This window comes from Pelodiscus sinensis, chromosome 1 (assembly GCF_049634645.1).
Source record: "Pelodiscus sinensis isolate JC-2024 chromosome 1, ASM4963464v1, whole genome shotgun sequence".
NCBI classification, from domain to species: domain Eukaryota; kingdom Metazoa; phylum Chordata; order Testudines; family Trionychidae; genus Pelodiscus; species Pelodiscus sinensis.
This window is the reverse complement of record NC_134711.1, coordinates 242,606,380-242,620,325: the sequence shown is the minus strand read 5'-3', so window position 1 is coordinate 242,620,325 and position 13,946 is coordinate 242,606,380. Positions and strand designations below refer to the sequence as shown.

The window sequence follows — 13,946 nt, the reverse complement described above, 5'->3', positions numbered from 1 at the left end:
CTCACTCCTTATACTTGTATTATAAGCATCTTGCTAAATAGGTAGTTGTTGATTTATAGTCCGGGTAGAAAAGGTAAGAGATTTCATATTTATTTATGGGGAGAACAAGGGGAGTAGTTTAGTTTTCTCATGAGTATTTTTAAAAATAATTATCCCCATTTGTTAAAAAAGGAGTTAATTATATACCCAACTCCCTAGCCTTGAAAAAGTCAGACTCACTGTTTGCATCTTTACATTTATTCTTCATAGAGCATCACTTTAGTATTTTTTCACAATCTTGAACAATTTCCCCTATCATTTTGAAAACATGATTTTTGTGAGTCATTGTAATAAATTATTTCATCAAAGTTCTCTGTAAAAAATTAAAGATAGTATTAGTTGCTTAACTAATAAACTTGCTATAATAATACAATATTTAATATGTTATTACAATTTACATCTTTTAAATATTTTTTCTGACTGGAACACTTAGCCCTCTTTTCAATGCTAAGAATCATAAGACATTCCATATAGTTAAAACCACTGTTGCCATTTAGCCCATTTCAAACAAAATCCAGTCCTTAACTTTGACCAAAAAAGGAAAGAAAAGGAAAAAGGAAACAAGAATAAACACACTTAATTATATCTGCTTTTAACATGAGCTTTCTGTTTCATACAACTTGGGAATAACAGAAGAGTAAAATAATTTTAATTGCAAGTCCTTTAACATAAGCATGTAATTGGTAGCTGCATAGTTCAATATGACTTTTGAAAAGACTAAAATGCTGTTTTAAAAAAACTAAACAAAAAGCAGCTTTGAGAAACTGCATAAGAAATAGCGACTTTAAGGGGTTAAAAATTTCAGTTAAAAAGAAAATCCTAACTTTTATTTCCACTTGTATGAGTGAAAATGTTTTAGAATCTTTTTGATTTTTTTATTTTGTATTTATAATCATGTGTAAGTTTTTGCATATTGAAACCCTGAATGAAGCTTGTTAGATTTTAGGAAAAAAAGGTATACAAACCAAGCTCAGAGCTTTGGCTCAAAGTGACCTTTGCATAGAGCTGCAGCTAATTATTTGACCCACCACTTGGGCAAACCTTTGGAACACTATATTTTTTCTGTTGTTCACCTGCTCACTTATCATCCTATCATGCAAGTGCTCAGAAGGTGTTTGGGCCTAATCCAGAGCTCCTTTAATTCACTGGGAACATTTACATTGAATTCAGTGGGCTTTAGATGAAACTATTAATCCTGGCCCTTTTGAAGTCAAAAGCAAGAGTTCCATTGACTTCAGTGGGCCTTGGATTACAAATGGAGAGAAAAAGCATAAAATCTTCCAAGTTTAAAAAGTTCAAAAACTATTTTTGCAAGGACAACAGCCATCGTGGCTGCTGAAATATAAAGTAGAAGAGTGTTACATCTTATAATTACTTTATTTTTTCAGAGGGCTACTAAGGCTAAAGCATGTTCCAGGCCAGGCAGTTGACTCTACCAGAGACAGAAAAAGAAAAGAAAACAGGAGAAAGGGGGAAAAAAAGTCTCATTTTCTTTAACCACCTTCTTCTCCAAAGTACCATTATCTCATTATAGACCAGACCCTGTGGAGTGCCGGTAATGGTAGTTGAACATAGTCAGCGCCACACAGGATTGAACCTGATTTGCAGTATTCCCAACATAATATATAGAACAGGAGTGGGGTACCTCCAGCACACTGGCCACATGCGGTTTGTCAGAGTTAGATATTGGCAGGCCACCAGACACTTTGTTTACCTGAGAATCCACAGGAACAAAGCCCTGCAGCTCTCAGGGATGGTACTTCACCCTTCCCAGACAATGGGAACTGCAGGAAGAAGCATGAGCTGGGTCACACTTCCCACACATCCCATTGGTTGTGAAAGGCTTCCCCACCTCTGTTAGAGAGAATACTGATATATTGAGATAATGCTAATTATGGAACATGTGACTATATTACATGTGGAGAATTCCCTGTTGGAGGATTCTGGTGTTGAGGAAAGCAGAAGTTTCTTAAGGTATGAACTGTTAGTGAAATTCTCTCTCTCATGCTGAGGAACTGTACAAGACCTATGTGCCACTTAAATCCCATTTAAGACCTATAGTGAGGCCTTAGGTCCCAAATCATCAAGACACTTAAAATATGTCTAGCTGTAAGCATGAAAAGCCCAATGGACTCTCAAGTGGGGCCTTAAATGAGATTTAAGTTTTTCAGAGGTCTAATACTGGCTCTCTACACAAGGATGAAATTCACCCTGTGTGAATCATAGAGAGAAGGTTAGTTTTGGGAGAGTGAGAAAGACTGAGAACACAAACTGATGCACAAAACAGCACTTTGGGTATGTCTACACTACGGGACAAAGTTGAATTAAGATGTGTAACTTCAGAAACGTTAATTGCGTAGCTGAAGTTGAAGTAGCCTAACTCAGCTTTTGGTGATTCCTACACTGCAGGAAGTCAAAGGACGAACACTCTTCCCTTGACTTCCCTTACTCTTAATGAAAACGGGGTTACCAGCATCAATCTGGAGTGCCCTTTGTACTTCGAATTAGCTGTCTTAACTAGACTGCTAATTAGACCCTTGGAATGTCGACAGCAGCAGCTTTGATCTTCCTCTGTAGTGTAAATGTACCTTTCAATCCTCTCACTTCTGCTTCTTCAGGAACACTCTCTGGGCTGCTGACATTTTGCTGACCTGAATGGATAGTAGGCCAATGTTCAGCAAAAGTCAAGGTTTAAAGTGAAAGACTCAAAAGAATTTGAGAGAAGCCTAAGAGGAGAGAGGAACAAGGAATGAGCATCAAAATATTCATTTTAAGAGAACCCTGAAAACTCAAATTTTAATGTTCACATTATATAACAGTTATTTGTCCCTAAAATTCTCCTTGGCAATACACATTCCATAGTGTGACTATAATTCATAGAGGAGAATTTCATCCTATATGCTACTTTTTAACCCACTGCCTTTTTTTTTAACCATTATAGTACACCTGTATGTTGGACACCCATGCAAACTTCATAACTTTCTCTATAAATAGATATTTATATTCATATATAGAGCTACATGGTATATTTGCCTCTATCTTCCTATTGACGCACTGTATATTTTAAAATAAACCTACTTTGCTTTCCAGGTGGGTTTCTCCAGGTTGTCCCAGCTTTATTTTTGCTTTTTTATACTGTGACATACTAAAGGTGTTTTCACGTGGACAGCCCAGTCTTCATAATTAACAAAACTGCTGGAAAATTCAAAAGCATCCAATTCAAGCTTTCACGCAGAGGTGTATGTGTGTAATATTCTTATAACTAAAACCCCCCAAATTGTTTTCCTTTAGGTTTCATCTCAAGGCTACTCATGTTAACCACCAGACTCACCCTAATCAAATATCTAACTGATACATCCTACTCACATTAGCTTTCCAAATTTCCATAATGCTGCTGTTTTCATGCTTGTTGCTAACAGATGATAAAAATCTCTTGGTACCTCAGAACTGCTATTTAATTTCTCCTCTGTAATGGAGAAATTTCTGTAAGTTTGAACTCCATGCTGCAGTGGATTTAGTTTTAAAATTAGACTGCTACCAAATTCACAAAGAAAATTGAATCATTCACAATGCACCATTCATCAATATATAATTAAACTTTATCCCAGTAGTGTCCAAACCTATAGTCTTTACTCAGGCACCTTGCTGGAGTAAAGACTACATGATCAGAAACTTAGATCCAGATCCTTCAATGAGCTCAGTTGACAGAGCCAGCCTGGGCCCATATGGAGTTCCATTGAAGTCAACCTACATAGACTTCATTGCAAGGTTAGAGCATTTATGAGATACCATGAAATCTGCAGTGAGGTTCACCTCAGTGAGATCCTCACTGCTCCCCTTCCCCCGCCCCCGCAACCTCCTTAAGTGGCCATTTCAATTTCTCTCTAAGGTTTCTAGTAAAGTTTTATTTGACATTTAATTAACTACCTCTGCTAGGCAAATTATTTTTGCTTGTGCTTGGGTAGTCACTTAAGACAGTTTTCACTGCATACGAGCATGTGTATGTTATGTCTTCAGTTATAATAATAAGCAGATGTGCCTTCTGTGTCAGTGCACAAATGCAGTATTTAGGGTAAGGCCATTGACAATAGATTGATACGTAGAAAGCAGGAAGACAATGTCCTCGTCCCTCTACTTTGTAATAACAAAATATAATTATGTTGGCTAGGTGGTGAGACCCACGCCCCATGCCTCATGAAACCTGCCATCTCCACTATTTGGTATACAGCTCTTTGTTCCCTATTTTAATAGATGAAAACTATGATTTGACCACTAAAGATGGAATTTCTTGAAACCCATTTTTGGTGTGTCTTTATTGTTCCACAGATTCATTGGCAGTCAATGGCTCTGTTTCATCAATTATGGAGCTAAACCTTTATTCTACATTTGTTTTTGTCATTAAATTATGACGTGCAGAGGGACAGCCTTCACCTGCTATATTTGCAAAAAATAGTTGCTGTCTCTTTAATGAAAGAAAAAAGTCAATATAACATATTACCAAACGTAAATGCAATAAGGAATAACATATAGCTCTGGTTATGTTATATGACATTTGGCTTAGCAGTATTAACATATTGCACAAACTCTGAATTTTCCCTATTTTAGAAAATAAAACAATAAAAGAGATGGGGAAAATCTGTTCCGTATGACTGCAAAATAAATATGATTCTGTTTTTCTTTCCCCCTTCTTATTTTGTCACTTGCTTGAAGAAATATTTTCTCTTTTAAGACAGTTCTTTATCATGTATGTAATAGGCATACAATATAAGGAGAAATGGAACAAGATGGCAGTTACAGGAGTGGCAAGATGCAAATTTATTCTGGCAAAAAAAGTAAGATGTGCACAATATCAAGCATGCTCAAGTTTGTGCCAGGAAAACTATTACGAAGGAGGAGTTGATGAAATGAAATTTTGCATCATACATGATAACGTGTTGCTTAACTTCATAAAATAGTCTTTGTCTACTTGTGATTTCCTAGTTGTCACCAAGAGAAACTTCATACCACACTGCTGGAGTGGAAATACCTTGTTGGAATGGGTACAAATATCACAGCAGTAGTCACCCCAGGAACATGATTATTTTTGAAACAAAAGAAATAGAAAAGGAAAAAAAGACAGAGAATTCACAGACTATTTAACTGCAGGCACTGACTTGGAGTGGGGATAGGGGAGTATTTTATTACATTTTATACTTAATGATTAAGACTCTGTAATTGCTTCCTGCTCCATTTTCCCAACTTTAATTTGGCTATTTTATGCATGTGATGATGTTGCCACTGTTTTTTCTCAGCTGTCTTTCTCCCCATATTGTGTGACATATGTTACTGAGTGTAGCCAAGCAGTGGAGGAGTCGTATTTTTCACTGACACCAGTTGAAAACATATTTAAAGAAAAAAATAAAGGGGGTGGAGGAAAGGGAGAGAGAGAGAGAAAGAGAGAGGGATAATTTCTTAAAGATAATTTGTCACATTAGGTCACAATGAGGCAAAGTAGGGCTTAGTGAGTAGAAATGGGAAGTCTTTATATGCCAACTTAACAGGGATGAGCAGGACTTGCTACTGTACTGGTGCAGCATAAAAACAGATGAAAGTGAAATATGGTGTGACCAAAAATATGAAGAACATTACAGAAATAAATGTTGAATGGCCTTTGCACAGCAGAGGTAGATAAAGGTTATAACAAACTGTTTACTGACCATAAACACTTAATATAATTAAGAGGTCAGTTGAACAAGAGCTCACCTAGTAAGTGCTTTCTCAGTAGTGTGACTCATAAACTATTGCACAGTGTCATGACACTGTCCAGTTATTGCTCCACTACTTCTCAGAAATATTCACATCCTCTTTGTAATCTACATTCTACCATTAGTTAAGGCTTTTTCATTTTAATGTCTAAACTTTTTTCCACAGTTTGCATCAGTTCAATGCAATTAACACGTGCCCCTAGCAGAAAAAGCACCATGTTTTATTGAATGGAATATATTGTGTAGGGAAAACAGGTTATGGAAACACAAATGAGCTGAAGAATTTTGCATTTTTGGTGCTTTTTTTGTATTTGCACAGATCACTTTAGGATCCTCAGTCCCCGTCAGAATAAAACACTATCAAAACAAATATTCTTGCAAAATATTTGAGCTTTACATCTCAATAAATATATTGTAAACTGCTTAACCAGTAGGGTTTTCTTCTCTCTTCCCTCCCACCCCATCAAATTTCACAAACCATAATATATTATTTAAAAAAATACATACCTAAGCAGCTGTGATTAAATGGTTTTATAATGGATATAATTATCAAGGGATATTTCAAAGCAAGAGAGTAGATAACTAAACTTTATTTGCTAAGAGAACATTTCATATAGTTTTCCTTCATCTCCCAGCTACACAGCAAACATCTCTAAAGTGCACTTCCCAAGTGTAGTTAGAGAATAGGAAGGAATGTAAAATGTTTAAAAACAGCCCTTATTAACTTTTCCTTCCATTGATTCTATTGTAAACTCTAAAAAACCTTTTTTTAAAAGCAAATACTCATACACTCAGTGGATAAAATGTCCCCTCCCCCCCACAAAAAAAAATAATGGAAAAGGCAATCAGATTACTCTTCTTTTCCTTGATTACTGAGAGCCTGGTATGTTCTTTGCTGTTTTATTGCACACTTATGAAAATGGTTGACCTATTTATTAAAAAAACATGTTCTTCAGCTGTGCTAATACATCATGATGCACTCTTAATAACTGGAATAACTTTCCACAACATGTAGCTGTTAGAAAAATAATGGATTCAACACTGAACACATCATTTGTACTGTCGGTGCTCAAAGCTTCTACTGTAGCTTTGTGAGAATAATTTTTTTTTCTGAAGAATTTTTTTTCTCTTTGCTCCCAGACATTATGAATCTTTGCTGGTTATGTGACTGCAGTGGAATTGAACACGTAATTCACAATGAATGCCAATCTTTCACCTCCAATAGGAAGAGCTTCCAACTATTCAACTCGCTGAGCTTAACTGGTTTCCCCTACTGTATCTAAAAAGGTTGCTCCTGTTCAACTGACCAGCGAGAAAGGACTGGACTTCTTTAAAATGGGAATTGGAGCAACAGTTTGTTATAGATTTCTATACATAAAAATTTGTTAACTGTCCGATCCCACCTTCTAAGGAGAGCACTTGTTTGTTCAGCTAAAAAGAACCCTCTCATGCTCCATTTGGGTTTGCTCAGTCAGCTGGTTTGTGCAACAGTGGCAGAGGCACACCAGAATCATGTGTACCCATTCATTGTGATTACACAGACAGAAGCAAATGGATGTTGTCTGCTTAAGGGAGATGGGGGAGGAGGACGGAAGAGAATGGTTTCCACAGGTAAAAAGGAGTTAGGTTGGTGGTTGTAGGGTATGTAGGGTTTTTTTGTATTTTTTTGTGTTTTTGTTGTTTTTTATTTTGTTTTTGTTGCTTTTTTTATGCCATGGAATCATAGCAGTCATTCCTCTAATAGAAACTGACAGGACATAAAAGACAGAACTATCAGATGAACACACACAATGAATAGAAATATATCGACAGTGAAAAGACTTAGTTTAGCTTTGAGAAACCGTCCCAAAAATAAAATCCTGTATTAACAAGTGCAAAAAACAAACAAAAAAGAAACTCCAAACATTAAAACACAGTGTATAAAATGGTGTGAGAAATTTAAGTCACCATTCAGCCTTTTAGTCAATAAAAAGCTGTGTTCATGTGTCCTTGTTGTTTGGATTGTTGCCCATCCTTTTTAATTTTACCCAGAAGGCCTTTCAAAAAGTGATTTGAGGGTAAAAGCACCCAGTCTCTTGTTATATTTGACTGTAGTACACATGGGCGTGATGTGTGTCTGTCATTTGACATGTATCCTTTCTTTTATTCCTCGTTAGTTGAATTATCTTCCAAAGTTGTTATGCTTCCAAAGCCTAGTCCTGTTGAGTTCTGTGCTGCTGAGACTGTAAGTACTGTATGTAAGAGAATTAATACAAGAACACACAGTTTAAGTCTGCTATTACACAGTCTTGATGCTGATGAAACCGTGAGCGATGTCCTGTGACACATGGTTGAGTCACTTCTTTTTATAGTCCCTTTGGATTGGTTATCTGGTAATAGTCCCCATCTGACATCACAGCATTCTGGTTCTGCATTGGTTGGATAATTTTCATAGAGCCCTGTAGGATAAATACAACAGGAAATTAATTTCATTGACAGACTGAAAAGCAGAAGTTGTCAGTTGTCAGAAATAAACTTTTCTAGACATAGAAACATATGTCTAGACTGCATCCCTCTGCCGACAGAGGGATGCAAATCAAGCACGTTGAAATTGCTAATGAAGCAGGGATTTAAATATCCCGCACTTCATTAGCATAAACATGACCGCCACTTTTTTTTGAAACGGAGCTTTTTCAAACCCCTCCCTCCCTCTCGGCAGTCTAGACATGGATCTGTCGAAAATAAACCCTTTTTCGACAGATCCTGTTAACCTCATTTTTTGAGGAATACAGGATCTGTCGAAAAAGGGTTTATTTTTGACAGATCTGTGTCTAGACTGCCGGGTTTTTTCTGAAAAAGCTCCGTTTCTAAAAAAAAGCAGTGGCCATGTATATGCTAATGAAGTGCAGGATATTTAAATCCCTGCTTCATTAGCAATTTCGACATGCCTAATCTATATCTCTCTGTCGACAGAGAGGTGTAGTCTAGACATAGCCATAGTGGTTAGTTCCAGGCCTGAGTGCAAGTCTAAGGCTCATGTGGAACTCACTCCACTCATAGATGGACAATCTTAGAGGGAACAGTGATCAGGACAATTACAGGAGGGCTTAATTATAGGAATGTCCCTTTAAGAACAGGATATATAGTTACCCTATCTATTCATAAGGATGGGTTTAACTTAATGAGGGAGTACTCAAACTTTGGACTCCTTTCTCATAAAACATTAATTCTTTAAACCATTTGGAAAATCTTATTGAACAATGGGCATGTCATACTAAACATGATCTTAAAAACCAAATCCTCAGCCAGTGTAAACTTGTGCAGAACCATTCACCTCATCACAAAACTTTCTAAACTTATCAGATTGAAATTGTTCCTTGCCAACTTTCAGATCCTACTCCAACATTTTCCTCTCATTCAGTTCTTCTTTTCTCTACACCATAGAAGTGGAAATGAAAAAGAACAGAGTCACAGGATCTCCTGAAATTTCTGGTAGAAAATTAGGCCATCAGGCAATATTCTAGCTTCCTTCTCTCTGAATTGGTTTGAATGAATCAATTTGACATAACTTGTCTATTTTGGAATAGTTATTTCTGTATTTTCCGACAGTTATTGTTGGCTATAACTCATGATATCATCTACATTATTATAGATTAGATCAGAAATACTATAGTGTGCTGTTTATTTCCCACAAATCTGCTAAACAGAAGAGTCAAGAGTGCACAATTCAAAGTTGGCATTGGAAGTCCAAGAATGTCTAATTAACAATCAAAGATTTTTTTTAAATTTAAAGTCATGTTGTAATAAAACATTTCACTCAGTATCAAAAATCCACACAATGACAGCTTTCGGTATTCCAAGGAAATAACTTGTCAGAACTGAAGTATTAGGTTTAGTCTCTTTTGAAGGGCTAAGCAACTGTTGCTTGTTTATAGATTAAACTTCCTTCTGGAAGAATGTTTGTTTGGCCTAAAATATACTGCCAATTACACAGTGTCTCTTGAGAACTACTAGCTGGATGTGTACGCATATCTTAATGTGCTCATTCTAAACATATATTGTTGGCACTTCATTAACTCCTTGTATAGAAGAAACTATCACAGCATAACATAAAATAAAACCTAGCCCTTTCATCCAATATTTCTATTGGACAGATCTGCTACTAAACAAAAGTGTTTACTCAATGCACTGGTAAATAGAATCTAAATCTGATGTGACATATTTTATGTTCACATCCGAGTAAACAATACTAGAATGTATTATGTTAAAAGGTAAGTCATTTTTTTTAACTTTCATTTGTGTTTTTTAGAGTTTCTTTGAATCCCCTTTGGAAATTAGAGTAGACTCTTGGCTTTCCTGTATAGTTCACACTCTGCTCTATAGGTATCAGAAGTTTCACTTCTCTAGTTGTCTGAAATGCATATTCAGGAGCTTAACTTTGGCTGCCCAGATTTGAAAATTTTGCATTCTTACCTTTATCAGCACCATTCATACATGTTTTCCTAAGATACTCTGCTGAGAGTTGGAAACATGTCAGCCTTTTTTTATTCCATATACTATGAAACAGTCTGATTTTTTATTTTAGGTATTTTGAGACTCATTCTATGGGCATACATATGTTAGTATTTATAAAAACTCCTTGGCAACTGTACTTCTATAAGGGAAATATCTTAAAATGCAGGAAAATATGCAAACAGCTCTGTACATGCACTACCTCACACTATTAGCTGTAATTGAAGAGACACGGAATATTGTTAATGCTTTGATCCCACTTCTTCTTGTTTACTGTTCCAACTATATTTCCTGACTTTCTTGTTTTTAGGAAAATACAGACTTCCTTTGAAATCAAAGGCCATTTACACAATTTAGCAATCAAAAGGAATTTAAATACTTCATGAACACTATAAGTACACTGGCAGAAGGAGCTCCATAAATGGCATTGATCTTTTCCCCTAACAATTACAATGCCTCTCCCTCAGTTCAGCAATGAAGTTTAACCTCTGCATGTACAGTGACATATTTAATATGTTATTAATTTAATAAATTAATGTTATAATTAAAGCTAAATTGAATTGGAAGTAAATTTTTTCTATGCTATTTAGATAATCTAGCCACCAACTCTCCTGGAGAAAACAATGAAACATTGCTACAGATTTTTTTATCTTAGGTGTCACTTTTGGTTTATAATCTCTACAGTTTATACACATGTGTATCACCATGGCCCCTCTAAGACTGGCCACATTTGAAATTGTGAAACTGAACACAACAATGGTATTTCCCTTATTTATCCCTGTGTGTTTATACTCGCATCAAGAGAAGCCAATCTTATGGGGTCCAATATCTGCTTTCATTTTTTGCCACAATCTTCTTGGTTGCACCACTTCCCTCTCTCTGTCTTTGCTACAACACAGCTCCTTACTCCACCTCTCACCCTATCTGCCTTTTTGAGTTTTGCCACCATTATCATTACCAAGGACCTCCCAAAGTTCACCAGCAGAGAGTTTCAGTCTGAGGAATCTGCTGAAGTTCATTAATTTTAGTATGGAACTGCCCTCTCTTCACCCCTGAAATACCTGAAAAGGCCTATTTGAAAGCAAATTCTAAGCTATAACCACATAATTTCCCACAAACAAGTGGTACATGATAGACTTTAGCATTGCACATGTATCTCTAGGGAGTATGTCTCATGGGAGCTGAGGTCAGCATTAAAAATGGACATTGTAATGTGATTAGGTTAACAGAGATTTTAGCGTGAGTAAATCAACTGTTCCGTTCTAACTAGTCAAGTAACAATGGAATTAAAAGCTACTACATTTACACAGAAGGAACGACTGGGGGATGAACATGAAGAGGCATAAAATATGCTCACATACAGAATTTAAGGTTATCTGGGACAATGTTCCCTCAGTTCCTTTTAGTAGGAGTTGCGGGTGCAAATCATCTCTCATGGTTTGGTCCTCACAATTTTACTTGTAAATATTTTTGAAAGCCAAAGGTTTTGCAAATTATTATTTTTTGAAATAAAGCCTTTTCTTTCTAACCCTATGGGGTTTTTTTTCAGGATATTTAATTCAATCTGAGGGACAGACAAAACCTGCTCTAAATGGAGAAGGTACATCCAAGAATAAGAGGTAACTGCAGGATTAGGTGGAGTAAGCCAGAACTGTAGTCGATCAATTTTGCTGTTATGCAAAGAGCAAATACTGGCTGGAGGAATGAAATCCAGAAGTAACATCATTGCATCAGACAATGCCAGCACTTGGAGTAACACTTCCCTATCAGAGTATTTACTTCTGGATTGGTAAAGTAGAGAATTAGTAGACATACCTTGGCCTTTACAATGCATTTGCTACGTCTTTATAGAGAAAGGTCTGAACTAAAACGTCAAAACTTTGAATCTAAACATTGGGGCCTTTGGCCCTGATTCCATGTCCTGAGCAAATAAACTCATTATTTTCAGAAAATGAGATGTTTATTTCCTGAAGCTTTATTAAGCACATGTAAGTCCTGATTCATCTATGTTCATGACAGTGAACATCCACGCATACAAGTACTATGATCGCAGGGGAATTATTCACAGAAATGCTCACTGCTATGAGAAAGGGTTGCACAATCCTTGTGAAAAAGTAACAGATTCAAGAATATATAGAAAAGAGTCAGGAAAAAAAATTAAAACAGCAACTAATACACTACAGCAACAAAGAAACAGTTTGGACTTTGACAGTCCTTTCCCACATTGCCTCTAAATCAACTTCTACCTAAGTGTACATTTAGACTACAGGGTTTTGTCGACGGAAGTTTTGTCGACAGATACTGTTGACAAAACTTCTGTCGACATAGAGCGTCTAGACACATTCAGTTCTGTCGACAAAGCAAGCTGCTTTGTCGACAAAACCCTGTAGTATAGAAGCAACCCTACAGGCAATAACACCTTCTGTTGACAGAACTCTGTCGACAGAAGGTGTTATGCCTCGTAAAATGAGATTTACCAGCGTCGACAAAACTGCTGAGTTCTGTCGACATTATGTCGGCAGAACTCAGCGGTAGTGTAGACGCAGGTATAGTTTTGTCGACAAAACTGCTGAATTCTGTTAACGTTATGGCGACAGAACTCAGCAGTAGTGTTGACGCAGGTATAGTTTTGTCGACAAAAGTCCAACCTTAGAGTGTCATTGTGGGATGACACATGAACTGTATTTAAATTAAGCTTCTGTGGATAGTAACTGTCCTATCAAGAGTACTGGCCCACATAAACAGACGTATGTGCAATGTATGGCTCGGATAACACATCACAAGAATTAGGATTAGATATCTAGCATATATGCCTTTATCTTTTTAGCCTGGTGATGGCTATTTTAGCATTTTCTAAAAATGGAAGGGGAGGGAATGAGAAAGATTTTAAGTGCTTGCTTAAATTTGGTCTGGAAGTCAACTTTTCTTGATCTTATCCAGATGGTCTTCTACATTTCCAAAGTGCTGTGTTTGTCGTACACTAATGCTTCTGTCCAGATAGACATTTTACAATACGAACTATACAAAATGTAATAAAATGAGATGAAAACAAATCTTTTCTTTTTTAAATGAACAAGATAGCCTTTCTTAAGACAGATTATTTTTAAACAAGTGAAGAAGTTGTTTTGCTGTTTTAACAACTAGTGTCCTTTCAAGGTTCCATTCAAACTACAAGGTTGATGAAGTTTTGTCTGTTTGTTTCCAAGGCATGATGGAGTCTGACAGGCTGTTTCAGGCAGTTGTCTCTGGGGCATTTGTGTGTGTGTGTGTGTGCTGGTAGAAAGAAATGATCACACTGTGATTCTATGCAATATTTACACCATTCTTATACAAAAAATTGTAAGGCCTGTGTCTTTGATGGTGTAAAACAATGTTACATCACTGAAGCCAATGGAGTTACAGAGATTCATATCACCCAAAGATCTGTCCCCAAAACCTATGCAATATACTACTTTTACTTCCTTTTTGCTGGTGTGTCTCAAGCTGAGAGAAAGAGGAGCAAAAATACACAGCCTGTTTCTAACCCATATCAGGCGATGGGATTATTTTTTTCCCACTTGCCTCTACTGAACACAATCATTGGTGAAAGATATTTAGCATTGTTGAGTGTAATATAGAAAGGGTAAATATGATATATATGTAAGCAGCTAATTATCTAACAGTTTATATACT

General features: G+C 36.4%; 1 protein-coding gene across 1 annotated transcript in view; it reads right to left on the bottom strand.

Moving 5' to 3' along the window:
- Positions 1-4,286: 4,286 nt before the first annotated feature.
- The window catches only part of NALF1 (NALCN channel auxiliary factor 1), a 433,683-nt gene continuing 424,023 nt past the window's right edge, over positions 4,287-13,946 (bottom strand). The window contains exon 5 of the mRNA XM_075918731.1: positions 4,287-8,221. Coding sequence (XP_075774846.1) covers positions 7,926-8,221 — 296 coding nt within the window. The 3' untranslated portion in view covers positions 4,287-7,925. The remainder of the gene's footprint in view (positions 8,222-13,946) is intronic.